At 54.8% G+C, this 25757-nt stretch overlaps 1 protein-coding gene across 8 annotated transcripts; it reads left to right on the top strand.

The window, feature by feature from the left end:
- Window positions 1–84: 84 nt before the first annotated feature.
- Window positions 85–25487, top strand: TMEM177 (transmembrane protein 177). 8 transcript variants are annotated; one of them, XR_009699654.1, is made up of 6 exons: window positions 85–342; window positions 1793–2791; window positions 9538–9832; window positions 19696–19873; window positions 20026–20095; window positions 24952–25487. XR_009699654.1 is itself a non-coding variant. In XM_061182964.1 (3 exons), exon 2 carries the CDS (start codon window positions 1815–1817, stop codon window positions 2754–2756), a length of 942 nt encoding a protein of 313 aa, XP_061038947.1. In that variant the 5' UTR covers window positions 85–342; window positions 1793–1814; the 3' UTR covers window positions 2757–2791; window positions 18531–18856. The 8 variants fall into 8 exon arrangements, 2 of the variants coding, with proteins under 2 accessions (XP_061038947.1, XP_061038946.1); XR_009699636.1 differs by lacking the exon at window positions 24952–25487 and adding an exon at window positions 1562–1687 and having other exon boundaries at window positions 20026–20659; XR_009699630.1 differs by lacking the exon at window positions 24952–25487 and having other exon boundaries at window positions 20026–20659.
- Window positions 25488–25757: the final 270 nt, after the last annotated feature.

A 25757-nucleotide genomic window follows, 5' to 3' on the forward strand; every position in this document is an offset into this window, starting at 1 on the left:
GTCTCGCCCTTTTGTCTCCCTCCTGGGGCCCCGCCCCCAAAGCCGGGCCGGCGTGCTTTGCGTCCCGGCCCCGCCCCCAAGAGTCCCGCCCTTTTGCCTCCGCTCCTGGGGCCCCGCCCCCAGAGCCGGGCCGGCGTGCTTTGCGTCCCGGCCCCGCCCCCAAGAGTCCAGCCCTTTTGCCTCCGCCCTCGGAGCCCCGACCCCAGAGCTGGCCGGTGAGCTTTGCGCCCGGCCCGGCCTCACTCTGCGCACGTGCTTGGCGTCCCGGGCTGCGGCGGAGGCGGAGGTGAGCGCGCGGAGCGGGCCGGGCCGACGTGCGGCTGCGGGCGGCCTCCCTCGAAGGTGTGTTCCAGCCGCGGGGCGTAGCCTAGGGGTTGGGCGTGGAGCGAGGGTCCTGCGGCCCCTTCTCGCCCGGCTGCCCGCAGGATGGGCGGCACCACCCCCCAGGCCTCTGTGGAGCGCGCGGCCTTGGCGCTGGTGGTCCTGGGGGCGTTGGGACCTTCGCCTGGCCCCTTTCTTTCCCGGCCTCAGTTTCCTCGTTGGCGAAAAGGCCCAAGTGATGTGACTCCTCTGCTGCCCCCTTGTTTGCAGCAATTAGTTTGCTAATTAAACATTTCTCGGACAGGAGGACAGTAAGCTTCAGCCAAAGTTAAATAATTGTGAATTTTTACTTAAATATATTCGGATGAAATAATAGGATGCCCCGAATGTGTTTCAAAATAAACCAGTTGGAGGGGAGTATGTGTGGAATTAGAGGCAAAGGAAGACTGGCCATGGCTTGATAGATTGAAGTTGGTTTATGATATACTATTTTGTCCACCTTTCTGTGTGTTTGTAATTTATCATCAAAAATACTCTTCAGTGAAAAATCTGCTGTGGACGCCTGTGTTCAAATACTGGGCCTGTATTAGTCTGCTAGGGCTGCAGTGACGAGAACTGGGTGAGAGACGTGTCTTTCAAGGTGTCAGCAGGGCTCGTTTCCTCTGAGGCCTCTCCCACTGGCTTGTAGACAGTCACCTTCTGGCTTGTGTCCTCATGGTCCTTCCTCTGCGTCTGTGTCCTAGTGTCCTGTTCTCATGAGGGCACCAGTTATATTGGATTAGGGCCCATCCCAATGACCTAGTTTTAACTTAATTGCCTCTTTAAAGATCCTATGTCTAAATACAGTCACATTCTGAGGTCCTGGGGGTTAGGGCTTCAGCATATGAATTTGGAGGGACACAATTCCGCCCACAGCACGGCCCCTTTACTGGTTTGGGATTTTGACCAATTAGCCTGTCTGTGCCTCGGTGTTCCCTGCTTTAAAAGAGGGACAATAGTAATAATGAGTCCCAGAGGTGTAAGGAGCCGGTCATTAAATAATGTCTGCAGAGCTCTCAGAATTGTGTCGAGCCTGTAGTAAGTACTGAGTGAGCGGAACGTGCTTCGTGTGTCAGTCAGCGACCGTGCTCAGTAGGGGTGGGTGGTGGAGTGAGGGGTTGGTTGCTTGGTGCTGTGCCTAGCCAAGGGCATCGAAGTGGTAATCACAGCCATTCCCTCAAGGGTGTCTGTTCCTTGCCAGGCACAGATTGTTGCGTGTGTGTTCACTGAGAGCACAGACACCCTCTGGTGGGCCGCTGTCACGTGCCCATCTGACCCGTGGGGAAGGCGATGCAGAGACAGAGCTGGAGCCTGTGCTCTGACTACGGTGCGTGCGTACGGCCTCAGTTAAAGAGGATGTGGCCCTGGGGGGTGTTCAGTCTGCAGGGAGACCCGGGGAGCTGTTGGCTCACTTCTCTTTCTCTTGGCCCAGGTTTACAGAGGTGGCAGCCCTCATGGCAGGTCCCCTGTGGCGGGCCACAGCCTTTGTGCAGAGACACAGGACGGCCCTGTTGGTGGGTTCCTGTGCAGGCCTGCTTGGGGCTCAGCTCTCGTACCACCTCTTCCCGGATCCTGTGGTCCCGTGGCTGTACCAGTACTGGCCTCAGGGCCAGCCAGCCCCCCTGTCCCCAGAGCTGCAGAGCCTGTTCCAGGAGGTGCAGCAGGACATCGGGGTCCCCTCGGGCCACCGCTTCGAGGCCTTCACCACCTTCACCTTCCAGCCTGTGAGCGCCGGCTTCCCGAGACTCCCTGCCGGGGCCGTGGTGGGCATCCCCGCCAGCTTCCTGGATGGCCCTGTGACCAACGCTGACCGGCCCGTGGTCGTCCACGGGCAGCGAGTGGACTGGCAGAGCCCAGCGGGCGCCCGGCTGAGGGATGCCCTGACCCTGTCCCACGACGCCCAGAAGTTCGCCTTGGCCAGGGAGGTGGTGTACCTGGAGAGCGGGGCGGCCGCCCTGCAGGCCCTGCCGGCCCCCGCCTGCGTGGCGGGCACCTGGGCGCTGGGTGTGGGGGCCAAGCACGCCCTGGGGCTCTACGGAGGCCCCATGAACTTGCGGGCCGCCTTCAACTTGGTGGCGGCAGTGGCGGGCTTCGTGGCCTATGCCTTGTCCGCGGACTCTCTCACTCACGCCCTGGAAGCCTGGCTGGACCGCCGCACGGCCTCGCTGTCTGCAGCCTATGCCCGGGGCGGGGTGGAGTTCTACGAGAAGGTTCTGTCGGGCAACCTGGCCCTGCGCGGCCTCCTGGGCTCGCCCGGAGAGAAGCTGTACACGCCCAGCGGGAACGTGGTTCCCAGACACTGGTTCCGCATCAAACACCTGCCCTACACGGCCCGCCGGGACTCGGTGCTGCAGGCGTGGAGGGCGGCGCTCGGCCCCGGCCCCGGCAGCCCCTGAGGGCCTCGTGGCAGGGGCGGTTCCAGCTGGAGCAGGTACCACCCCGCCCTGGACTGGGGGGGAGGGGGAAGGGGGGCGCTCCTGGGGCCTCTGCGCCCGCAGCCCGGTGTCAGCAGACCTGCCGGCTGCGGAGCTCAGCAGCCCAGATTCTCCCCCAGCCACCGCTTTTGAGCTCAGTGACCTCAGACACGTCCCTTTATGAATCTGAGCCTTGGTTTCCTCCACTGTAAAATGGGGGTGATGTGGACTCCCCGGCGGGATTGTGGGGTTGCGTGGGGGCCATTACGGAAGGGCCTGCGGGTGTGCCATAAACAAGTGGAAGGCTGTCTTCTGGCTTTTTCCAGACGGCATTGCGGGTCAGGCCGCACCTCACCGCCAGAGGTGTTTGCAGGAGGCGACGGCCTCTCACGGCAGGAGTCACCCCGTAGTTTTCCTGGTGGTCACATCCCGATCTCGTCCCCCTGTGGTAGAGATTAAAGGCTCTGAGAGGCCAAGATGAGGAGCGGCTGCGGGCCCGAGGGCTGGGAGACGGAGCTCGCGGTGGGGCTGTAAGGGACGCATACCCAGTGCAGGCGGCAGCTCGCAGAGGGCCGGGCGCCCCGCAGGCCTGGTGGTCGGGACCCCAGGAGAGCCCCTGGGCCGGACGGGGAGAGAAGGTGTTGCTGGAACCCGGCGAGACCTCCTGGTAGGAGCTCTGGCCGAGGGAGGGGAAGGAACAGGCCTGCCAAGCCGAGGCCCTGTAGTCAGGAGCCTGGACGCCAGAGCACAGAGTGGGCTTGGGGAGGAGAGGGCGGTGAGGGGAGATGGGGGGGGGGCGAGCTTGGCTCACCGGGCGGTGAGGAGAGCGGAGCGGGGCAGGTGGGCAGTGGGCCAGGCCTGGGGTCCCACTCGGGACCCAGCGGGGGCTGCGGCCTTGCCCGCTTGTCTGCCTCTAGCCCTCTGGTGGTGGATAAAGCAGACCCTACTTTTTTTTTTTTTTCCTATTTTTTTTTTTTTTAACATCTTTATTGGAGTATAATTGCTTTACAGTGTTGTGTTAGTTTCTGCTTTATAACAAAGTGAATCAGTTATACATACACATATGTCCCCATATCTCTTCCCTCTTGCGTCTCCCTCCCTCCCACCCTCCCTATCCCACCCCTCTAGGTGGTCACAAACCAGCGAGCTGATCTCCCTGTGCTGTGCAGCTGCTTCCCACTAGCTATCTGTTTTACATTTGGTAGTGTGTATATGTCCATGCCACTCTCTCACTTTGTCACAGCTTACCCTTCCCCCTTCCCATATCCTCAAGTCCATTCTCTAGTAGGTCTGCGTCTTTATTCCTGTCCTACCCCTAGGTTCATATCCTTTTTTTTTTCTTTTTTAGATTCCGTATATATGTGTTAGCATACCATATTTGTTTTTCTCTTTCTGACTTACTTCACTCTGTATGACAGACTCTAGGTCCATCCACCTCACTACAAAATAACTCAATTTCGTTTCTTTTTATGGCTGACTGATTGTATATATGTGCCACATCTTCTTTATCCATTCATCTGGCAATGGACACTTAGGTTGCTTCCGTGTCCTGGCTATTTTAAATAGAGCTGCAATGAACATTGTGGTACATGACTCTTTGTGAATTATGGTTTTCTCAGGGTATATGCCCAGTAGTGGGATTGCTGGGTCTTATGGTAGCTCTATTTTTAGTTTTTTAAGGAACCTCCATACTGCTCTCCATAGTGGCTGTATCAATTTACATTCTCACCAACAGGGCAAGAGGGTTCCCTTTTCTCCACACCCTCTCCAGCATTTATTGTTTGTAGATTTTTTGATGATGGCCATTCTGACTGCAGACCCTACTTTTGATCCTTGGGCAGGAGACCCCAGCAGGAAAGGTGAGGAGGGTTGTGATGAGCAAGCCAGGCTCACTTGGTCATTTATGTGTTCTTTTTTTTTTTTAATATTTATTTATTTATTTGGTTGCACCGGGTCTTAGTTGTGGCAGGTGGGCTCCTTAGTTGCAGCAAGTGGGCTCCTTAGTTGTGGCACACAAACTCTTAGTTGCAGCATGCATGTGGGATCTAGTTCCCTGACCAGGGATCGAACCCGGGCACCCTGCATTGGGAACACAGAGCCCCATCCACTGTGCCACCAGGGAAGTCCCTCATGTGTGCTTTTTTTTTTAAATTTATTTTGTTGAAGTATAGTTGATTTATAATGTTGTGTTAATTTCTGCTGTACAGCAAAGTGACTCAGTTATACATATATACATTCTTTTTTTATATTCTTTTCCATGATGGTTTATCACAGGATATTGAATATAGTTCCCTGTGCTCTACAGTAGGACCTTGTTGTTTATCCATCCTATATGTTTAATAGTTTACATCTGCTAATCCCAAACTCCCAGCCCCTCCCCCTTGGCAACCACAAGTCTTTTCTCTATGTCTGTGAGTCTGTTTCTGTTTTGTAAATAAGTTCACTTGTATCATTTTTTTAGACTCCACGTATAAGTGATATCATATGGTATTTGTCTTTCTCTGTCTGACTTACTTCACTTAGTATGATCATCTCTAGGTCCATCCATGTAGCTGCAAATGGCATTATTTCATTCTTTTTCATGGCTGAGTGGTATTCCATTGTATACATGGACCACATCTTCTTTGTCCATTCCTCTGTCGATGGACATTTAGGTTTCTTCCATGTCTTGGTTATGGTGAACAGTGCTGCTGTGAATATTGGGGTGCATGTAATCTTTTCAAATCAGAATTTTCTCAGGGTATATGCCCGGGAGTGGGATTGCTGGATCATATGGTGACTCTTATTTTTAGTTTTTTGAGGAACCTCCATACTGTTCTCCACAGTGGCTGCACCAATTTACATTCCCACCAATAGTGTAGGCGGGTTCCCTTTTCTCCACACTCTCTCCAGCATTTGTTATTTGTAGACTTTTTAATGATGGCCATTCTGACCAGCATGAGGTGATACCTCATTGTAGTTTTGATTTACATTTCTCTAATAATGAACCACGATGGGCATCTTTTCAAGCCATTCATGTATTCTTTTTGTTGGTGGTTATGTTTTCCCTGGAAGAGTTGAATAATTCAGGCCTGGTGCCAGTGTAACTCGGGACAGAGGGATTAAGCCACACCCAGGAAGGGCACAAAGCCAGCCCGGGAGGCCCACTCGGAGGCCGGCGGTCCCTGCAGAAGACTGTGGATGGAGAGAGCAGGCAGGGGTGGCCTGATTCCTGCTGGGTCCTTGACCGTGGTCTGGGCTCAGCACTCCGGCCCCATTCTGGGTGAGCTGGGGGTCCCCGCCCTGGGCCCCGGCAGACGGGTTTCTGAGGGCAGAGCACCCGCTCTCCCAGGGCCCTGGGCGGCACGGGGCCCCACCTGGCTGCTCGCAGTAGCGCAGGAGCCGGGGAGGCCGGCCTTCCTGCTGCTCCGTCCAGGTGGGAGGGTAAGGGGCCCCAGCATGGGTGGGGCTGGGAGGCGACCCCCTGAGATGGCCCCTTAGTTGGCTCCGTCTATCCCAAGTCACCAACTTTGTCTCCACTCAGGGGCTGTTCCCAGACCTCACACGCTTCCCGCGGCCCAGCCCCAAAGCTGGGCTGGCCGCGAGCCCTGACTCCCGGGCATCCCCGCATCCCCGCATCCCCGCGTCCCCGCATCCCTGCCATCCGGCTCAGGCCCGTCCACTCCCAGGCAGAGCTCCCCCGCCGCAGCCCTGGCAGGCAGCTGTTGCTGAGAACTTGCTCTGGGCTGGACCTCCCCCCACCCACCCCTCCATCCCACCTCGTGTCTAAACCAGGGCCCGGCCTCGTGATGTCCCTGCCCAGTGGCTCCCGGCTCCATCCCTGCCTTCCCCAAGCGGTTCCTCACGTGGGCTTCCTGGCCATTCTCCCCACCTCTCCCAGATCTTAGAAGCTCAGGTCTGACTGGGTTCTCTCCTGCTTAAAACCCTTTGCAGGCATCCCTTTGTTTTCGGCCAAAGCCGAGCCTCCAAGCCTGGGCCCTCTCTGTGGAATCCGGCCCTACAAGCATGTGGGTTCCTCGACTGCCCTCCCCCTCCCCACATGGGCCTCCGTCTGGACCCTCTCTGCTGGCCTGCCCTGTGCTGGATTTTTAGGTGCTCCCTCTGCAGGAACCCTCAGGGACCGAGCCCACCACGCCCTGCACCTCTTCCTAGCCTCTGCTGCCAACGGTAATTAAGTAATTAAGGGAGCGTGGCTTAGCATCTCCTCTGCTGAAAGGTACTGTCTGCAAGGGCAGCGTTGTGTGTCCCGTTGACAGCTCTGGACTGAGGCTCTCCACGTTTTTGAATAAATGAACAAGGCTCTTAAGCTCCGACACACACAGGCCCGGCTCCTTAGGGTCTCTGAGCAATCACAGTACGGCTGGCTGGATGCCCCGGGCAAGGCCATTATGAATCCTGTGACCCTGTCCTAAAGAGGCTTTAGGGGAGGCTGACCCCCCCAAATTCTGTGATATTTTGTGCCCCTACAAGCAGTTCAGGGTTGATCCCAGAAAGGCTTTGCAGCTGGGCCAGGTGGCAGGAAGTTACCCTGTAAACGCTGCCCTGCATGTTTCCTTCTCAGATGCCTGCTGCGGACCTTAGTCATCCCTGCTCTGCGTGGGGCCCCAGAGAACGCTGTTCTAGTGTGTTTTGTCCCACACACGTTCATGGTTCTCAGAGCTACATCAGCATGCAGGCACTCCCCCCTTCCCCCGACACGGTCAGAATACGGGGAAGGGAGTCCCAGGGTCCCGGTGCTGGCACTGGCGCTGCCCCTCCCTGACCCTAGCAGGCTCCACTGCCTCTGTCCCCACCAGCCAGTGTCCACGATACAGGGCCGCGTGCAGCACGCCTGGAGCTGGGCGCATGCATGTGGGCTCCTGGTCTCCACGTGTGCATGTGTCAGAGGCTAGGTCCCAGATGGGTGCGTGGTCCTCACCCCGTGAGACCTCCTGCCTGCTGCATCCCCGGAGCCATGTTTATGGGGCCGTTATTGGGCACCAGACACTGTGCTAGGTTCTTAGAGGTATTTTTTTAAATTTACGCCCAAATTGGAACATGTAGTTGGTAACATCCTTTTGATTTTGCAGGCAAGCAAATAGCACAGAAAGGTGAAGAAATTTGCCCCAAATCTCAAAGCTTTGTAAGTGGCAGAACCAGGATTTGAAGCTGGCAGTCTGGCCCCAGATCCCTTTCTCAAAGCCCTGGACTTACACTGTCCTGTTGACCCTGAGGGCTCCATGGTGCAGACTTGTACTGTGGCCTCTCTAGCCTTTCTCCCCATGCCACTGAGAGGTGACTTTGCAGCCTCCCCTCTTTTATCAGGAAAAATGGTCCCGAGCCGAGCCTTCTGGAACTTCCAGGGGAGACCCTTCCAGCTAGCTGAAGAGGGGGCTGCCCAGTCCATCATGCTTAGGGCTGCGGTGGGGATGGGGCGGAGGGGAGGGCTGTTACAGAGCCTTAGGAGGCCCCAGCTGAGGAACAGGGGTGCTTAGGAGGTAGAGAACACGGGGGCCGCAGCCAGGGTGGGCTCGAGTCCTGGTCCTGCCGCTTTCGCGGAGTGACCCCGAGCAAGGGACTTCACACCTCTGGTCCTGAGTTTCCTGTCTGTACAATGTGGACATTAATGTGTATCACGCAGCATTCTTCTGACAAGGAAAGTAAAATAAAACTTGCAAAATGTGAATCCCAGACAAGGTTTACAGTAAGCTTTAAAAGAAGATTGGTTCCTAAATGTTAGTGCTTTTAAGCGGTCCAGGTAGCAGGGTGTTCAGGTCTTGCAGTTGTGCCCAAATACCAGCAGTTTCTTGCGGCTGGAACCCTCCCAGGGAGCCCTCACCACCTCACACAGGGCTCCACTTCAAGCTCTCAGAGCCCCGGTGGGGGCAGGTCCCTACCTTGCCCTCAGCTGATGCCTTTTGGGAAATTACTCAGCAGCAGCTGAGAGCAAAAGACCCAAGGGGTCCTGGGGAGACAGCGAACTGGAGAAGAGGGCATTAAAATAGGAGATAGTGGGGTTTCTTTAATTGAAGTCCAGTTCATTTACAATGTTGTCTTAATTTGCGCTGTACAGCAGAGTGATTTCACTTTTTTATATATATACATTCTTTTTCATGTTCTTTTCCACTATGGTTTATCACAGGATATTGAGTATAGTTCCCTGTGTTCTACAGTAGGACCTTGCTGTTTACCCATCCTCTATAGAATGGTTTGCATCCGCTAACCCCAAACCCCCAGTCCATCCCCCCCCAACCCCTCCCCCTTGGCAACCACCAGTCTGTTCTCTATGTCTATGAGTCTGTTTCTGTTTCATAGATAAGTTCACTTGTGTCATATTTTAGATTCCACATATAAGTGATATATTTGTCTTTCTCTGTCTGACTTACTTCACTTAGTATGAGAATCTCTAGGTCCATCCATGTAGCTGCAAATGGCATTATTTCATTCTTTTTTATGACTGAGTGGTATTCCATTGTATACATGCACCACATCTTCTTTATAAAATGGGAGATGGTCTTTTACACCTACTGCGCAGGTAATGTTTAAATCCTAGAACTTGCTGGATGAGTGAGGGTGTGGTAAAGTCGGTACAGCGTGTGTCCTTGGGGACACTGTAGGAAGCAGCCTCCAGGGTGGCCCCCAGTGGTCTCTGCTCCTGCTGTTCTCAGCCTGTGTCATCCTTTCCTCTTGCTCCTCTTGGTTCAAAACAACAGACTAAGGCAAGTGTGATTATGTTACAAAAGACTGTGGCTTCCGTCTTACTAGCAGACTGTTATCTTCTCAGACACGTGCTTTGATGAAGCGTCTTGCCGCGCTGGACAGGCCCACGTGGCACGGAAGTAAGGGCGGTCTCTGAGCCACAGCTGGCGGAGCAGTGAGGCCCTCAGTCCAGCAGCCCACAGGGAGCTGAATCCTGACAACAGCCGTGTGAGCTTGGAAGAAAATCCCTCCCCAGTCAGGTCTCAGATGAGACCTCAGCCTTGGCCGGCGCCTTCACTGCAGCCCGTGACACCCCGAAGCAGAGGACACAGCTAAGCTATGCCTGGATCCCCAACCCACAGAAATACTGAGACGGTCTGGTGGGTTATATTAAGCCTTCGTTTTATGGTAATGTTTCATGCACAGTAGGTAACTGACGCACATGGTTAATTGACATGCTATGTTTAGGAAGCAATTTAGCAAAAGTTGACACGGCCACATGGGTAACTTCAAACCTAGAAATTCATTCTAGAGCCATCGTCCAGCAGAGACTAAATCAGATATGCCCAAAGATGTGCATAAGAGCACTACCTATAATATAAAAAAAACAGGGATAATGGAAATACTGAAAAATAATGACTTAGGAAACTTTGGTATATTCATTTGTTGAATATTGTTCAGTCACTAAAAAGCATAGGTATGAAGACTATGGTAGAAACATGTAGAAATAGTCTAAATATCAAATGTTCTTAAAAATATGAAGTACAACATGCAAGAGGATTGCAATAATGTAAATATGGTAAGACCTGGAAGGAAATTCGCAAAATTTCTGAAATTCAAAATTTCATAAGAGAAAGTAATTCTGTAATGGTGGAATTTTGAATGACTTTATTCATCAGTATATATATAAGGACTTACCCCTATAGACGTATTAATATAGATGTGTATGAAGGCTCCCCCAGAGGGGTCCAAGGACCCACCCCCTCTCCCTGCATCAAGGTGACAGATCCTGGCATCACTGCTTTTGGCCTATATCCTTGGGGTGTGGCCAAGCTTCTGCCTGTCAGTTACCATGGCGATCAGGAAATGTGCTGCTCAGATCTGCTGTGGGAGCAGAATTGACTGACAGTCCCAGCTGCTGTTTCTCTAGATCCACCACCACGCTTTCACTGAGGCCGTGCCTCTCGCGGGCTGCTTTCAGGCAAGGGTTGATCCTGGTGCAGTACTCACTCAAGCCCATTCTGGTGAACTGTGGGACTCCTCCAGTGGTGGACTGGCTCAAGGACACCCCAGGGGCCTGGGCAGGTCTTTCTTAGAACTGCTCTGTGGTCTGAGACCCTTCTACTGAGGCCTCCTTCCTTCCCCACCTCCTTCACAGATGTCAGCCCTGCTTTGTGGTTTGACGGCTCTCCCCACATTCTCTTCCCCCCCACTCTGTCCTCACAGGCATGTCCCCCAGCACACCTCTTACTCAGGTAATCCCATCTCGGTGTCTCTTTCCCAGAGGGTCTGAACTAACGGTTAACCCCTCCCTCAGTCGGGTGCTCTGTGAGGCCCGGGGGGCACACCCTGCCCTGTCTGCCCCTGGGTTTCGCAGACCTGCAGAAGTAAACCTGCAGTGACAACACGGTGCAGTGAAGGTTAGTGTGGAAGCACAGGGGAGGGTGCCTAACTCAGCCTGGGCTGGAAGTGGCCAGAAAGGACTCCCCAGAGGACGGGCCCCTGTTGCTGAAACCCTCAGTGTGAGTCGAAAGAACCTAATGCTGATAGTAAATATTAAATATGTATGTAACACGGATGTGCCAAACCCTTTACATGTGTTAATTCACGTAATCCCTGCAACAGTCCTCTTATCCCCATTTTACAGATGGGGAGATCCAGGCATAGACAGGTGAAGTGGTTTTCCTCCAGCCAGTGCTAGACTTGGGGTCTGAACCCAGGTGGTCTGGCCCTAGAGGTTGTGCTCTTAGCCACTGGACCATGTTAGCCAGAGACAGGCTATGGGAATAGCTTGTACAAAAGCTAGAAACGAGACAGTTTGTGTGGTTTTTGTGTCAGCCAGGGCCCAACTGGGAGACTGAAAGCCCACAGTAATTTGAACAAGAAAGCTTACTATGAAGAATTATTATTGTTGACAGTGGGTTGAGGGGCCCAGGCAGGAGCAGAGAGACCAGTTTGGGGGGGGGAGGGGGGCACTGCGATACCAGAGGAGACATGAGGCTGCCCTGAACTTGGCAGTGGAGATAGAAAGAGGCAAGACTCAGACTACATTCAGGAGGCAGTATGGGTGAAATTCGGTGATAGACTGGGTCTGGAGGTGTGGCAGAGGAAGGTCAGAGGTCAAGGGTCAGGAATGTCTCCTGGGTTCTGGGTTGATAGATGGGTGACTGGGGTCTGCCCTTCCTTCTCTCTGCTGCAGAGCTCACAAACACTGGATCCCATTCTCTTCCTGTCTCCTGGACATCCCTCCTTCCTTATTGATTATGCCTCCTTGGAAACGCAGTTTTGTTGTTAATGATGATGATGGTGGTGATGATGGTGATGGTGATATTATGGTGATGGTGATGATGATGATGGTGGTGATGATGATGGTGATGGTGATGATGGTGGTGGTGATGGTGATGATGATCGTCATCATGGTGATGATGATGGTGGCGGTGATGGTGATGATGATGGTGGTGATGATGGTGATGGTGATGATGATGATGGTGGTGATGGTGATGATGTGGTGGTGATGGTGATGGTGATATTATGGTGATGGTGATGATGATGGTGGTGATGATGATGGTGGCGGTGATGGTGATGATGATGGTGTTGGTGGTGATTATTATGGTGATGATGATGATGGTGATGATGATGGTGGTGATGGTGATGATGGAGATGATGGTGGTGATGATGGTGGTGATGATGATGGTGATGATGATAGTGATGATGGTGATGGTGGTGATGCTGATGGTGATGATGGTGATATGGTGATGATGGTGGTGGTGGTGGTGATGATGGTGATGATGGTGATGATGATGATGGTGGTGATGGTGATGATGGTGGTGGTGGTGATGATGATGGTGATGATGGTGATGATGGTGGTGGTGACGATGATGATGATGATGATGGTGATATGATGGTGATGGTGATGAAAGTGATGATGATGGTGATGGTGATTGAAGCCTTTCAGTGCACTGGGAGCTTGAGAGTTCCCAGATTGAGGCAGCACCCACAGATCGTTCAGAGCAAAGGCCAATGGGAGTGAGTAGCTGTGCCCACAGGCTTGATCCTGCCGATCCAGCAGGCCTGGGGGACACAAGCTTATCTTTTGCCGTTCCTGGGGCCACCTGGACTCAAAACCATCCTGACTCTGGGCTTCTTCCAGTCCCACCCCCGTAGAGCCTTTGTTCCCCAGAGGGCCCTCTACAAGTCAGAGGTAAACTGCATCAGTGGATCGATTCATGCTGTCACCCACCTGCACATACCCCTCCCCCGACCTGCTGCAGAGACAGTTGCCCCTGCTGGGCACTGCCGGCCTTGTCAAGGGCTGGAGGGCGCTCAGCTGGGTCCAGAGCCTACGTGGAGGGAGGGAGGGGGCCGGGCATCCACACACTGCACAGACAGCAATATCATTGCTTTATAGTCAGACCCTCTGTATTGATAGACTTTACTGCTGTCACCAAACAAGACCAACCCGAGTCTGATACCTTGACACTGACCCCTTGACCGGCTCGTTCAACACAGACATTTCCAGCATGACTGTAATTATGCTCTCACACAGCACAATCCGGTATCTGCTTTCTGGCTTGGTTTTCCAAGCGCTCAAATCAATATCAGTTTTGAATTTTCCCTAACATTATCCACACATGGATCCTAGGCCTTTTCCCCAACAGAGGGTCTCCCTCACTTTCCTGGGTCGCTGAGCGTACGTGCCCTGAGCTGGCCCCCTTCGGAGCTGAGCACACCGACTGGAGGCCCCTTCTGGTCCCCACTGCTTGTGTGCAGCCCTGCGGCCTGAAATAAGTATGTCTTTGTCGACGTGCTTAGGTAAGAAAACACGGGAATCAGGGTCCTGGGAGACTGGGGTCGACTGGGGGGCCCTCGGCCAGGGGCTGACTCTGCAGGTGCATCTCCAGGAAGCCTTTGGCCTCGGGACCAGCCCAGAACCTGGTTGTGCAGCTCACTACCCCGGGCACATTACTTACCTTCTCTGTACCTCGGTTTCCCATCTGTAAATGGGAATAATGGCAACGCCCATCTCCTGGAGTTGTTTTAAGAGGTTAATAAGTTGATACTTGTAGAGCGCTTCGAACAGTGCCTGGCACAGAGTTAAAGCTGAGGAAGTGGAGGGTAACTTGTATTCCCTGAGACGCGGTTTCCGCGTGGCGCCTTTGGAAACGTCTCTGGTGGTTGTGATGGGGGTCGGGCTGGCAGTACTGCCCTGCACAGTGCTCTCACCCCCCGGCAGAGCCTCATTCATGTGTCTGACGCCTCCACCAGCCCAGGGCCTCTCGAGGGGCAGCCACCGGGCCACCCCAGCCTTTATTCCCAGGACCTGACACCGTCTTCGGGGTTCAGGAAGTGTCGGCCGAATCCAGGACTGAGTCGTGACTGGCGGGAAGGCCTGCGACAGACGGGCAGACAGACCCCAGCGGTGCTGGCCTGTGAGGGTCGGCTCAGCCCGCGTTTCTCAGGGGTGCACGGGGGAGAGGCTGCTGAGCACGGCGTCTAAACCCCAGTCTTGTCCCCTCTGGATAAGGCACCTCCAAAGTGGCCCCAGTGCCTTCTGACACGGCTCCCAGCGGCAGCTGGAGGCTTCCTCGGCATCAGCCCGCAGGTCTGGACCGGCTGACTGCCCTGTGCGGGCCCCTGCGGAGGAAGCTTGTCAGACGCCCCGGGCGGCAGAGGGGCACATCTCAGAGCCCCAGTGGGAATCGGGCCACAGCTGCACCCCGCCCCGCCCCTCCTGCAGACCCAGCGCTTCGCCGCCTCCGGCTCCTGTGCAACCCGCTTTGGATCTGGGCCCTAAGGCTCTCCCTCTGGCCAAGCGAGCGTCAGCTAGCCATCTGCTGCCTAAGCCTGCGGGCTTGCGTACACACGAACAGATTCTGTTCTGCCTCCTGATAAGGTCTTCAGTTGAGCCAAGGTATCAGAGGCTACATTAACCTGAGGAAGGCAGGGGAAGGGTGGAGGCAAGAAGCCCAGGGACAGCTGAGGCAGCCCAGCAGGCAGGAGGCCTGTGAGAGCACGAGGCCCACGGCCCCCTGCCCCTGCCTGGGCTGACACTGGGCCAGCCCCCGCAAAGCTGGCAGAGCCCCCTGGCTTCCCCAGGGCCTGGCGGGGAGTCGTCCCCTAGGCCTGCCCTGTCCAGTCCCCCATGGAGCTCCCTCCGCAGACCAGTATCACCCCCGCACGTAGGAAGCAGCCGCTCCACTCCGGCTGTTTCCTCACATTATCTACTTAAATGACCGCAACCCCCTTAAAGAGATGCAGGATTATGCCCCTGGTCCAGTTGGGAAGCAGCGGCTCAGAGAAGCTAGGTAACTTGCCCATGGACACACAGCTGTTGCTGGTGTGGCCACGACGGGCCCCCCGGAGCCCTGACGTGATGCCTGTGCTGTTGCCTCTGTCAAGGCTGCAGCCTCACCGGGGAAGCAGGGTCACCCTGGGTTTCCACAGCTGGGACAGCAGCACCCTTTTGTGAAGCAGCAAATCCTGCAGACCCCAGGGAGCCCCAACCCCTCCTGGGACACCCATGGTGAACAGATTTGGAGCGGTAGCGCGGGGGGCACCCAGGAGCCCCGACTGGAGCATGTCAGTCGCCAGGTCACTGCTGTGTCCTCTGGGGACATGACGCTGGCCTGAGGTCTCCCTTTGAAACCACCAGTCCCCCTGAAACCGGGTTCCCCTGCCGAGCTTGCGAGCGATCTCTCAGTCCCGGACCTCATTCCCTTGCTCGTCTCCTCTGACCTCAATCCTGTGCTCACTGAACACCGAGCAGCCAGAGTCAGATGAGGACAGTTGCTGTTGTCTGCAGTGTGATAACATCGTTAGTGAACTCAAATTGCTGGTGTAGACCTCACCGCTGATGGACACACGCAGGGTGTCTCTCCAGCACAAGATGAGCTCACACACCCATCCCTGCTGGGAGTGGGTTGTGCTGTGTGCATTTGTGTAACGCTGTGGCCAAGGTGCTGTCCCCACCTGCTCCCTCCCCCTTTGAGGGCGGCTGTGAGCCATGAGGGGTCGCTTCCCTGGGAAAGCGTCTGACAGCCAGGGGTCTCCATCCCCCCTTTACCCAACTCGTGTGGCTTTACAGCCCAGATTTGGGGGTTACCGCTTACCACTGAATTAGGTCCTCCTTCCTGCCGCTAGACCACACGGAAGAGCCCGACTACAAGAGTCACGCTCTCTCGGCTTAGACAGTTCACGTCACTGGGGGTGTGAGGGGCTCATGAGTAGGAGGTGAGGCTTCTGCTGACCGGAAGCAGCCCTGCAAATCCTGTAAATTCCTGCCGCTCGGACCCTCACAGCCTGGTGTCAGCTGATGCCGCAGAGCCTTTCTGAAAGCAAACGTCGAGAAATGATTGTGCAAGACAGAGCCGCTAGAAATGTCTCGTTTATGGGTGTGTGAGAAGGTCTTTGTGTCTTTCTTCTTTTTTTCCCATTGGAAGAGCATAAGCTCAACTAAGGTGACAGCCCTGGAATGCGAACAGAACCGGCCCGGTCCCCCCCCCCACCGCCCCCCGCCCTTCACACCCGGCTCTGAAACGCTGAAAGCAGACTTCAGGGGCTGTCTTCCTGCTCGCAGTTCGAGCACCACCCCCGCCCCGTTCCCATGGCAGCCTGGCACGTCCCACCGCACTCTTCACACCGCACCCCGTCTGGTCCCTTGTCAGTCTGTCCCAACTGGGCTGTGAACACCCGGCGCCTGGCGGGCGGGGCGCGCCTTCCTGCCTCTCGGCCACCTGGCTGAGCACCTGGCAGGCTCTAGGTGGGAGCGGGGGGTGGGCAAGAGCGGAGAGGCCAGAGGAAGCCCCACGAGGGGAGGACCCCCTGTGGGCCTGAGGGCCACCGCACCCCAAAGCATTTACTGAGCACCCCTGGGTACCGTCGCAGTGCGTGGCTCTGGGGAAAAGTCCAGGTTCGTAAGATGCGGTCATCAGCTTACAAACACTTTCACGTGTTTTGAACTTCACACACTCATGAGTGAATTGTACACAGTCAGCCTGTTTACCTGAGAAGAGAGTGGTTCTGCAGGGTTCACGTGAGGTGTAACAGAAGGGGCAGTGGCCTTGGGCCATGCACCCTGTTTTGAGTCCCCAGCCAGCCTTGGACCTGGCGGAGCTTCATCGCCCTGGTTTATGGGGGTGGGAGCTCTGCGACCGCACCCTTCTCGCGGTGCCCCAGCCTGGCCCGGGACCTAGGACTGCAGGACTTGCCAGACGAGACGTGCACGGGCGCCCTGAGCCTGAGGGCTGGCTCAGGCCTGCACCACCTCACCCCCAGGTCCACAGAGCACCCCCCAGGGCCCAGCCGAGGAGGCAGGCAGCGAGTAAATGCAGGAGCCGGGCAGCCTGGATGGGGCGTGTCTGGAAATCCCAGGACGCAGAGGCGAGATCTGACCCGAGGGGCTGTGCCCTGGGAGCTGGGGCTGGGTGGACAGCGGCCGAGTTCGTTGCTGAGAGCCCTGTATGTCCCAGGACTGACCCGGGGAACTGTCAGTTGCCAGTATTGTCACCCGCCTCACGGTGACCACAGGGGCAGCCTGACCCTCCATCCATCAGCACACAATTCTCGATCCCTGACTATGCACCAGGCTGTGTTCTAGGCCCTGCAACCATGGCGATGGAGAAACATCCCTGCCTTTATATTCCCGTGAGGGGCACAGACAGTAAACAAGGAATAAGTCATCGTGGAGCACGTGAGACAACACTCAGGGCTGCTGTGGGGCAAGGAGGCAGAGATGCTGGCTCGGGGGACAAGAGTGGCCGAGAGAGGCCCACACGGAGGAGAGAACCTTGGGCAGAGCTGAACGGAGTGAGGGAGCCAAGTGGACACGGGGGGTGGGGGGCATCCCCGGCAGAGGGAAGGGCAGGGGCCAAGGCCCTGGGGCAGGAGCGAGCCTGGCACATCTAGGGTAGCAGCAGGGGCAGGAGATGACACAAGAGCCGAGGGGGAAGGGGAGCTCAGCCTCCCCGGGGTGCCTTTGTTTCTCTTCACTCTGCGGTTGGAATCAGCTGTCTCTGTGGCCAGGGAAGCAGCCTGCCTGGACAAAACTCACGGTTGCCTGTGGCCTGAAGCGGCCACCTGCAGGCTGGTGCTGAGCGCCTGGTGCACCTTGGGGACGTCCAAAGACGCGGCCCCCAGGGGTGTCTGTCTCACCCAGCTTGCCCTTGAACGGAACTGCCGCAAACCAGGGAGACCACAGGTTTGGAGGGATGGAGGGCTTCTGCCCCTGCTCCGTCCGCCGCCTGCCTTGGTCATCCAGCTCCATGTAACCCCGGGCTGTCTTCCTCACCTGCAGGCGTTCCTCTGCGGCCTTCAGGCCTGCTCTCCGTCCCCTGTCTGTGCGCTGCAGCCCCTCCCCTTCCTGCCAGCCTGGGGGCTCCTCTGCAGGCGGCCTCCCGGTCTCTCTCCTTCTCCTGAGGTGCCCGTTTCGCCCCCTTGTACGCAAGCACCCGGCATTGCTGCTGCTGCAGGAGACAATCTCTAGAAATTCTGGTTGAACAGCAGGGAAAAGAAACTGGCTGTTGGCTTGCTGGTTCTGGTGACCGGACCTCAGGGTGGACGGAACCGGGAGATGGGGACACAGGCCATGGAAGGAGGGCGGGGACAGGAGGGGGCCGTGCAGGAGTCTGTGGGCTTCCGAGGTGACACATCCCTGAGTCTGCAGTTTCCTTGTGCTGGGCTGGGAGCCTGGGGGTCCCGCGGCGCTGGCCGAGGCGTCCCCAGACACTCAAACCAGGCTTGTCCACCTGGCGGGCATGCACATCTGCATCTGCCAGCAAGTAGCCTGTGGCCCCTGGTCATCTGTGCTCACTTATCCTCACAGCAACACACAATGCGGAAATTCTGATCTTTGCTTTGCAGATGAGGAAACGAGATTTCTCGGAGGTTACATGCCGGCCCACGTCACACCCGCCGTGGAGCCACGGCTCTTGGGGCAACGTCAGCTGCAAAGACCAGAATTTCTTCTGGCTCCCCTCCCGGACTCAGTGTGATCTTGGCTGGCCTCGGCCTGCAGCGGCTTGAAGCAGGGTTTCGGTTCCCGGCCAGAGATTGAGGTCGGGTTGTGGCGGTGAGAGCACTGAATCCAAGCCACTAGACCAGTGGTCAGTGACGAGGCCCTGGCCCTTCGGCTTTGCAGAAAAGAATTGCCACAAAAGCGGAAGGTAGAGAAACAAAGTGTTTATTAGGAGAAAAGAAGAGTACAGTACATGTGGATAGACACACGGGCGGGCTCAGAGAGAGAGTCGCGCCCTCGTGGTAGTTTGAATCACTTTTATGGGGCATTTCTTCTGGGTTTCCTCTGGCCAGTCATCTCGCTCTGCCTACCTCCGTGTCCGTATTTGTTTATCTCAGGGTCCTGCCCTGTGCGTGCACATCTCTCAGCCAAGGTGGATTCCACCGCAGAGGCCTATGGGGAGTTGCCATCACCTACTGCGGGGCGGTGCCCCTCCCTTTTTGACCTCCAAGGAGCTTCCTAGCCGGGAATGTCTCCTTGACTTCGAGAATGAGAAATATGTGGTCTCTTATCTTCTCTCGGGGCAGGGCCCAGCCTCCTCTCGCGACTGTCCTGCTTTTCTCATCTTGGAGTATCGGTCCACAGGGAACGAATCTCCAGTTGCTTACCCGGGGGGCCCGTTTACCTCCTGCCTCAAGTAGTCAGACCTGGCTCCACGCGAGACTGAAGCACGTGTTCAAGGTCCCACCGAACGTAGGGCCCCAGCTCCCGGCAGATCTCTCTCCCTGTGCCTTTCTCTCTGGCGCTCACCATCTCGGTCTCTCTCTTTCACGAGTGGATTCACTCCTTGCTCTTCCTGGTCGTCTGAAGATGGCTCCTGACAGCAGGCATGGCCCCCGCAGCTCAGAGCTCTAAGAGGGCAAGTCCCCTCTGCAGCCCCGACCCCCACAGGAGGGGTGAGGACGGGCAAGGCCAGCCCGAGGGCAGGGACGCGGGGGGGCAGGCCTTAGCAAACAGAGAGGCTTCCTCTTCCACCCCCTCCTTTACTCTCCTTCCGTTCTCCCCATTTAGCCACTGTGCCCCGGCCCTCTGGAAAGACAGCCAGATATACAGAGCAGAAAGCAGAATAAAAGCAGTCGCTTCCTCCCAGACCGTTAGGGGAAGAGAGTCACTGGGAGCGGACGAAAGATCTGGGAGGAAACCACCAGAGAGTGAGAGCTGATTCCCTGCGGGAGGAACTGGAGCGGAGGTGAGAGGCGGACCTTGGGCCCTGGGGTGTGGCAGGACCAGGTCGGGCGGTGGGATGTGAGAGCAGAGTGGACCTGGCCCTCATCAACCTGCGAGGCACTGGGTGTGGGGAGGGAAGAAGTTGAAAAGAGCTGAGCTTTTTCTTTTCCTTAGCTGTCCTTTCAGAAAACCGGGTGCCCCTGTGAAGTGATGGAGCCACAGACGGATTCCCGGGAATCCAGAGGTAACCAGCGAAGGAGTCTGCTAGCGGGAACGTGGGCCCTCGCGGTGGGGACTCCCTGGGTGCTGCCTGCAAGGACAGATGACTAAGAGGCGGCCTGGTGGCTGCACACCACCTGTCTTGGCTTCATGAGCATTCCCTCTTCCCTCTACCTGCCTCGAGGACATAATCCCAAGGAGAGGACAGACAGAAACCCTGAAATGACTGAAATCAAGTTACTACAAATACTTGGTGAAATTGGAGTTCAAAAACAGAGCAAAATAAATTTACTTTTCTTGACCTGGGTCAGAGACAAGCAAAAACACTACAGGGAAAAGGGGCATAGATTACACTGGGGTGTTGGGGGTATGTGGTCATGGAAGGCTTCCTGGAGGAGGTGAGGCTGGATCAAAAATTGAAGGTTCTTGGGACTTGAAGAACCTGGTGGTGCAGTGGTTAAGACTCGCGTTCCCAATGCAGGGGGCCAGGGTTCAATCCCTGCTGAGGGAACTGGATCCCACGTGCATGCTGCAACTAAGAGTTTGCATGCCACAACTAAGGAGCCAGTGAGCCGCAACTAAGACCCGGTACAACCAAATAAATAAATTAATTAGTATTTAAAATATTTTGAAGGTTCTTGATATGTATGCACATTTACATTTCCACCAGTGTCCAAGAGATCCTGCTCTAATCAAGACAGTTCCCTACCCCAGGGATGTGAATCCAAGCATCCCTCAGGTGCTCAGAGCCCTGTGGGAGCGCTTCAGGGGGCTAGTTCCAGAGCCCGTGCTCATGCCGGGGACTGTGCTCAAGGTGGCTGGTGCTTGGCGCCTGCAGGACCCGCGCTGGCAATGTTTCTCGCAGACGCTTGGCTGGCCGGCAGGGGGCGCAAGCTCGCCACAGCCCGGGGCCCAGGAGCCCCCGGGAGCAGCCGGCTGGGTGGAAGCCGGGATGCCGAGTCTCCTGGCATTTAATAGTCTTCGAGGGCCCACCCCAGGGCATCCCCCCGCCCTCCCCCAGCCCTGAATCCAGCCCTGCGTTTTCTGAAGAACAGTTCCTTCAGGGGCCGCCCAAGCCTCTTCCTGACTCGGCTAAGAAAGGTAAGAGGTGATGGCCCAGAGTGGTTTCCAGGGATCCCGGGATGGCTGGGGAGTGTTCTCACCTGGGCTCTCCAAGCCTGCAGACTGTGGAGAGACCTCCATGAACTGAGTCACTTAACATGGCAGGTGTAGAAAAATAATTACGGGCAAAGATGCTGGTTGTAGTAATTGAGCAGAGACCAATCTAAGTATCCTCTAATATTACTACTGCTGCTGCTACTACTGCTAATAAATCATAGACTGACCAAATGATGAAATAATTCTTAGCCATTGAGAACCCTGTCTTCATGGAAGCAACCTAAGTGTCCATCGACAGATGAATGGACAAAGATGTTGTTCATATGTACAATGGAATATTAGCCATAAAAAGGAATGAAATAATGCCATTTGCAGCAACATGGATGGACCTAGAGATTATCATACTAAGTGAAGTAAGTCAGACAGAGAAAGACAAATACCATATGATATCACTTAGATATGGAATCTAAAATATGACACAAATGAACTTATTTAAGAAACAGAGGGCTTCCCTGGTTGTGCAGTGGTTAAGAACCCGCCTGCCAATGCAGGGGACACGGGTTCAATCCCTGGTCCGGGAAGATCCCACATGCCACGGAGCAACTAAGCCCGCGAGCCACAACTACTGAGCCCGTGCACCACAACTACTGAGCCCATGTGCCTAGAACCCATGCTTCGCAACAAGAGAAGCCACCGCAATGAGAAGCCCGCTCGCCGCAACTAGAGAAAGCCCGCGCGCAGCAACGAAGACCCAACGCAGCCAAAAATAAATAAATTAAATAAATAAATTTATTTTAAAAATAAACAGAAACAGATTCAGACATAGAAAACAAACTTATGATTACCAAAGGGGAAAGGGGGTGGGGGAGGGATAAATTAGGAGTTTGAGATTATCTGATGCAAACTACTATATATAAAATAAACACCACGGTCCTACTGTATAGCACAGGGAACTATGTAAAATATCCTGTGATAAACCATAATGGAAAAGAATATGAAAAAGAATATATATATATATATCTTAATCACTTTGCTGCACTCCTGAAACTAACACATTGTAAATCAACTATAAGAACACTGTCTTCAAGAAATCTCTAATGACATAGGATAATGCTCATAATATCATGTGCTAATTCTCCATGTGTCTTTCCAAAATCCGTTTCTGCTCTGCCCTGCACCCCAGCGCACTGCTTCATCCCAGTTCCCTTTGCTTCTGGCTGCAAGTCGGACACACCAGAGGGAGGCGTGGGAGGAGAGAGGCCGGGCAGCGTCTTCTCCACTCTCTCCTTGCCTCAGACGCCTCCAGGGCTACAGCTCCCGCTGGGCAGCCCCTCTACGTCTGCACCCTCTCTGGACTCCGATACCTCCATTTTCTTCTCTTGCCCTTTTGGCCCTGAGAGTGGTAAGAGCTCCCTGCTCTGGACAGCTCCTAGGTGCCTCAACATCCTCCGCTGGTTCCCGTAAACTTGTCCACGTCTCTGCAAGTCGTCCTTCACTAAGCGGCTCTCCGTTTGGACCATCAGAGCGAATGCTTTTCCTGCCAGGGCTCTGAGTGACACACATGTTAAGTGAAGAGAGAAGAATACAAAGCTTTGTACAGGAAAAAAAGGCCTGGTGCTTCATCTGCATCATTTCACTGCACCCTCACAGCCATGCAGCAGAATGCAGTCAAAAGGGATGTTGACACCAGATTCAAATTTAGAAAGCGTTTGAAGGAACATTCTAATCATGCCTTTATGGAAGGGAAGAAGTTGCTGACAAAGGAAAAGTGAAAAAGGCACACTAGATATTTATTCCATTTTTATTTTATTTTTTTTTAAGTTTATTTATTTGTTTATTTATTTATGGCTGCATTGGGTCTTGGTTGCTGCGTGCGGGCTTTCTCTAGTTGTGGCAAGCGGGGGCTACTCTTCATTGCAGTGCACGGGTTTCTCATTGTGGTGGCTTATCTTGTGGAGCACAGTCTCTAGGCACGCAGGCTTCAGTAGTTGTGGCACGCGGGCTCAGTAGTTGTGGCGCACAGGCTTAGTTGCTCTGCGGCATGTGGGATCTTCCTGGACCAGGGCTCAAACCCGTGTCCCCTGCATTGGCAGGCGGATTCTTAACCAGTGCACCACCAGGGAAGTCCCTATTCCATTTTTAAACTGCCATAAGTTACTACTAGATTGTAACTTTTAATGCATAATATTTTAACTCTTTTAAGAATGAGCCTCTGAGAAGAGGAGGAGGAGGCCACGTGAGCTCAGATGACCTGATTTTTCCCATCACGAAATTCTAACCCCACTTAGAATGGGAGGGGCTGACTTAATTTCTTAGACTCCCAGCTCTACTGCTATGTGACGTTAGTTATGTAGCTCTGTGCAGTGATGATATAAACACCTGCCTCCAGGGTCACTGTGATGGTTGACGAGTCTGCTGTGAAGCGTCCGGCCCTGTGTCAGGTCACGGTGGGGACTCGGCCGCCTTGTCTGGAGTGGACTTACTGCTGCAGCTGCGTGGTAAAGAAGAAATGGGGTGTGAGAGGCAACGCTTCGTGCCGTGACCTACGGCTGGCACGTAGCAGTGGCCCCTAATAAGCGGTTGACAAGTCAGTGGTGAACAGATGGGTGCTGTGCCCAGATCTGCCCTCCCCAGGCTGGTCCCAGCAACACGGTGCAGCCGCCTCTGTTTCACAGAAGGGTCTTCATTTTCTAGGCCACTGTATCGGCTTTGATTGCCGTGTAAGGAATTTCCTCAGCGGTGGCCTGGAACGTCACGGATTTGTTATCTCGGACTTCTGGGCACCGCCCAGCTGAGCCTGCTGCTCAGGGACTCGCAGGCTGTGATCAAGGTGCAGGCGGGGCTGCGCTCCTACCTGGATGCTTGACCAGGGCTGGTCTCAGAGCCTCGGCCCGAGCTGTCCGCCGGCCTCAGTGCCTTGCAGACTCATTCTGGTTGCTGGCAGAACCCATCTGCTTAGCTGTAGGACTAAGGTCCTTGTTCTCATGCTGGCTGGCAGCGAGCGATCCTCTCGGCTCCTGAGGATCCCACACTCCCACACAAGGGAAGCCGCCCACACTCCCTTGCCAAGTGGCCCTCTCAGCACATGCAGCTTCCTTCCTCAGAGTCAGCACGGAGGAATCTCTCTCTCACTCCAGCCTGCTCAGAGCTGTGACTGTGTGTGTGTGTGTGTGTGTGTGAGTCTGTGTGTGTAGTGTGCACACACACATGTATGATCGCTTTGCCGTATAATGTAATTTATCAGAGGACTGACAGCCCATCACTTTTGCCATATCCTGTTGGTTAAAGGCAGGTCTCAGGTTCCGCCCGCACCCAGGGTGTGATTCACTGGGGCTCACCTTAGGGTGTGTGTGCCACACCTATCCCCTCAGAGTTCTGTTATCTGTTGGGTGATGAGCAAACGTATGTATTTTCCTTCCGCGTACACTGTTTGCATTTTCCCCAGGACGTTCAGGAAGTAATTTCCTATCCCCAGATAATGTGATAACATCGGGTATCCTGGCAATGTTCGCGGCTGGTTTCCTTTGAGGCAGTGGAAGAGGTGGCCTCACTACCAGAAGCCTTTACACTCTTCAGGTTCACCGCCCAGGTGGCCGTCCACTTGCCATATCAGTTCACCCATTTACTGGCTTATATTTCTTGAGCATCTGCTGTGCGCTTAGCATTGTATGTAGAGATAATGCTAGTCTCTTCCTGGGGAGCTGACTTCTTTACTTCCTTCTTTTCCTTCTGCTGAGTAAAAGCATATTTCTTTGCTTTCAGTCAAGATACGTGTTCAACCACAAATCGCAGAAAGCCCAACAGCGACTTCAATAAGTAAGGATTGGTTTTAATCACCTAACGAGAAGCCCAGGACTAGGCAGTCCAGGGCTGGCGCAGCTGCTCAAAGATGTCATCCTTGTCCCAGACTCCTTGCTCCAGCATCTAACTTAGTCTTCAAGGTCACAAGACTGCTACCACAGCACCAGCCATTGCATCCACATTTCAAACAGGAAGAAGCGGGGAAGGCAAAGAGACTGGCCTTTTTATTCTAGAAGGATCACCCTTCCTCAGGACTTCCGCCTACATCACATAGACCAGAACTCGATCACATAGTCACTAGTAACTCTGAGAGAACTGGGGGGAGTGGATTTTGTAGCTGGGCACCTCGTCATCAGGAAAAAAATCAAGCAGGAAGATGGGAAATGGATTGGGGGTTGGTCGCCTGCGGGACCACTGCGGGGCTTTGGGCCCGATCTCACAGCCTCCCAAAGCTCAGGAAATACATCTACAGTTTCCTGCAGTGACAGCGGCTGAGTCTTTCTGGGTCCTCGTCGACAGGCTATGCTGACACAGGGGTGTTCTTGCTTTATTTGCCAGCAACAGTAGGTGTCTTAAAATGGAACTCATGGTCTTCTGGCCCAGGAGCCCTGCCTTCCAGAGCTCACTAGGGGCAGAAGAGGTCTTGTGCCAGCAATGCTAAGGGGAGAGGTCTCTTTTCCCTCTGCCCTGTGTCCCAAGGGTGACCCCTGCTGGTTTCGTTGTGATTGCAGCCTGAGCCTGGCTGAGAGACCCTGGCAGCAGAGTCG

Source organism: Eubalaena glacialis, chromosome 1 (genome assembly GCF_028564815.1).
Source record: "Eubalaena glacialis isolate mEubGla1 chromosome 1, mEubGla1.1.hap2.+ XY, whole genome shotgun sequence".
In the NCBI taxonomy this organism is placed as follows: Eukaryota; Metazoa; Chordata; class Mammalia; order Artiodactyla; family Balaenidae; genus Eubalaena; species Eubalaena glacialis.

What these genes read in the sequence shown, in the direction of transcription:
- TMEM177 (XM_061182964.1), top strand. Translation starts at nt 1,815, where the DNA reads ATGGCAGGTCCCCTGTGGCGGGCCACAGCCTTTGTGCAGAGACACAGG.